The 2,500-nt window shown below is 47.1% G+C and overlaps 1 protein-coding gene across 1 annotated transcript in view; it reads right to left on the bottom strand.

The window, feature by feature from the left end:
- Positions 1-919, bottom strand: part of LOC125033589 — a 1,279-nt gene extending 360 nt beyond the window's left edge. Inside the window, exon 1 of the mRNA XM_047625235.1 lies at positions 1-919. This exon is cut by the window's left edge and continues 9 nt beyond it. Coding sequence (XP_047481191.1) covers positions 1-886 — 886 coding nt within the window. The 5' untranslated portion in view covers positions 887-919.
- Positions 920-2,500: the final 1,581 nt, after the last annotated feature.

Genomic DNA, 2,500 nt, shown 5'->3' with positions numbered 1-2,500 from the left:
CTTCTCGGACGCGTTCGCCATACTCCCTCATTTTGTTGTTCTCATGCTTAGTGTGAGCAGAGAGGAGTTCCTGGGATCGGTTGCTCGTGACCATAGGGTTGAAGATTTGTATGTCGAAGAAGGCCCGTTGCCCTCGTATCCAGAAACTGTTGGCACTGATGTCTAATCTGGCGTCGTCTGCAGTGTTGGCGGATTGGAGTGAGAAGTTGCGCCCTTCTGTGGGGATGAGGGGAGGTTCGATCCTCACGTCGCGGCACACCTCGCCAAGCATTTGTGCAGTCACGTCCCTCACCTCGTCGTGGCGCATGCAAACGAAGCCTCCCGTCTTGCACGTCATGGCATGGTTGGGGTCGAAAGCCGAACCGCATGTGCAGTGCTGGTGAAGGTCCTCTATTGGCCAACCATATCTCAGGGCAAGTGCGTCCACAAACTCCTGTTTGTTTAAACTAAACCCTTTGACTTTGATGGGGAGACTGGTCAACCAGTTAGAGACGCCGGTTTCGCGTGCGATACTCATTCTTCTCTTCATATCCTCAGTAATTATAGAGGTTAGTTCTTGAAGTTGTGCCCTCTGCTTTGTTTCTCTATTTTTTGTAATTTCCATTTTGATTGTTTTTTGTTGTGTTGTATCAGGCTGTGTATATGTTTCTTGCGTTATTATGGCTTGAGTCAGGCTGGCTGAGAGCTTGACAGAGTTTTGGAACTCCATGTCCGCTATTTTACACGGGTTTGTTATGCCGAGTCCCCCAAGCCTTGGCGGAAGTTCGAGTATGGCTCTCTCGTTGGCAGTGGGATTTCTTCCACCTGATAGTGCTGGGATCAAGTGCTTTACAATTGCTTCCTCAAGTGGTGAAAGTAAAGGCTCGATGTTAGGTATAGTTCGCATTAAGAAGTTCCACTTGTGTTTGATACCGAAGGTGAAGGCGGTATATGCCGAGTGCGGTTCCTTCTTTGCGATTTATGCCAGCTCTATCACTTCCCTTCTCCATTCATCCACTTTCCTTGTTATGTATTCTTCCCTGGCTGCTGTTGTGCCAAGAACTGCCCCAAGGTGTTTTTCACCGCCGGCCTTTATAATCACGTTTGTTTCTCGGAAGGCTTCTCTGGCTTGTCCGAGAGATTCCGGTTTTACAATTAAAACCGATTTGGCGGCGTTCGGAAAATATCCTTGTGGAGGGCCATGTGTCTCAATGAGATTCCACCACTTCCTTATGTTCTCAATTTTCCCTGCTCCGGTCAGGTCGTCGGCATAGGCAACTTGCTTTATATTTGTTGTTGTGTGGTCAATTATTGTTTGTAGCCTGAGGAGACCGATGGCGTACATCGCCATGGCAACTGGGTCACCTTGTGTTGTGCCCTCGGCTGAAGCAATCATTTCATAGGTATTTGTTCTATTGTCGACTATGTGGAGCTCTGCTGGGTTGTTGTAGGTGTTCTTAATGTATTATGCGAGGCTTGGGCATTTGACCTCTATATTGTGGATTGTTGCCTTCCGGTTGATGTTGTTGAAGGCATTTGTAGCATCCACCATGAGTACGGCCTGACAATCTGGCTCTTCATAGATGTTTCTCATGGCGTGGATTGCTGCCTCACACCCTGCCTGTTGACCTGCACACACCTGTAGATTTCCCACGGCTTGTCTAACGTCGTCTCCGACAACATTCATGATTGCCTTGCCGATGATTCGTCGCAAGACTTCTCCAATGTCAATGGGGCGGCATCCGGGCTTCTTGTCGAGGGCAATTAAACGACAAGCTGTGAGGGCATCCAGGTTGTTGCAGTTTTCCGTTGCAAGTTTTCTAGCAAGAGATGCAATGGCTTTGCAAAGGTCATTTGCAGCTGACCCAAACTTGCTGCTGCTCAGGATGGATTTCCATGCCTTTGCGTCGAGTCCAGAAGGTCCAGCTGCACCATGTGTGTGCAATGCATGTGTTCTTATCTTTTCGACGGTAATTCGCTCAAAGATCTCCGGAGGTGGGGGATTATACTCTCCACGAAACATCGTTCCCGCCGCCGCTTCCTTTGCAGGCGGGTGCTTTTCATTGAGCAAGCGACGGGTGTTTTCATTTAAGGGTAATGTCCCTGTTGTTTCATTTGATGTTAGGACCCTTACTGCCTTTGTCACTTTGCCTTGTTTCATTAGACTGGCAAATTTCCTTGATTTGTCCATCTCTTTTCTTGTTGCAATTGTTTTTCTGTGTCTTTCCTGTAGGTTTTTTGCCTCTTTCCAGTAACATCTCCTACTTTCCATCGCTCCATCCTCCTTTTCATAGCCTTTACATCATCTGCGGTCTTGGATTTTGTATGTGTTCTTTGGCATATGAGATGAGGTAGAATAGCGATTGTTTTTAGAGCAATCGGTTGGAGGAAGCTGCCGTTTGTGTACTCTTTAATTAAGAATTCGACTTCCTTAATTAAGTCTTTCGTTGCGTTGCATTTTGGAATGTCGAACAGATTGCTTGGGGAGAAAGTAACTATTTTCTTGTATATGTTTTCCGTT

Source organism: Penaeus chinensis, chromosome 16 (assembly GCF_019202785.1).
Source record: "Penaeus chinensis breed Huanghai No. 1 chromosome 16, ASM1920278v2, whole genome shotgun sequence".
Taxonomy (NCBI): Eukaryota; Metazoa; Arthropoda; class Malacostraca; order Decapoda; family Penaeidae; genus Penaeus; species Penaeus chinensis.
The sequence above is the reverse complement of the archived record's forward strand: the minus strand, read 5'-3'. Positions and strand labels throughout refer to the sequence as shown.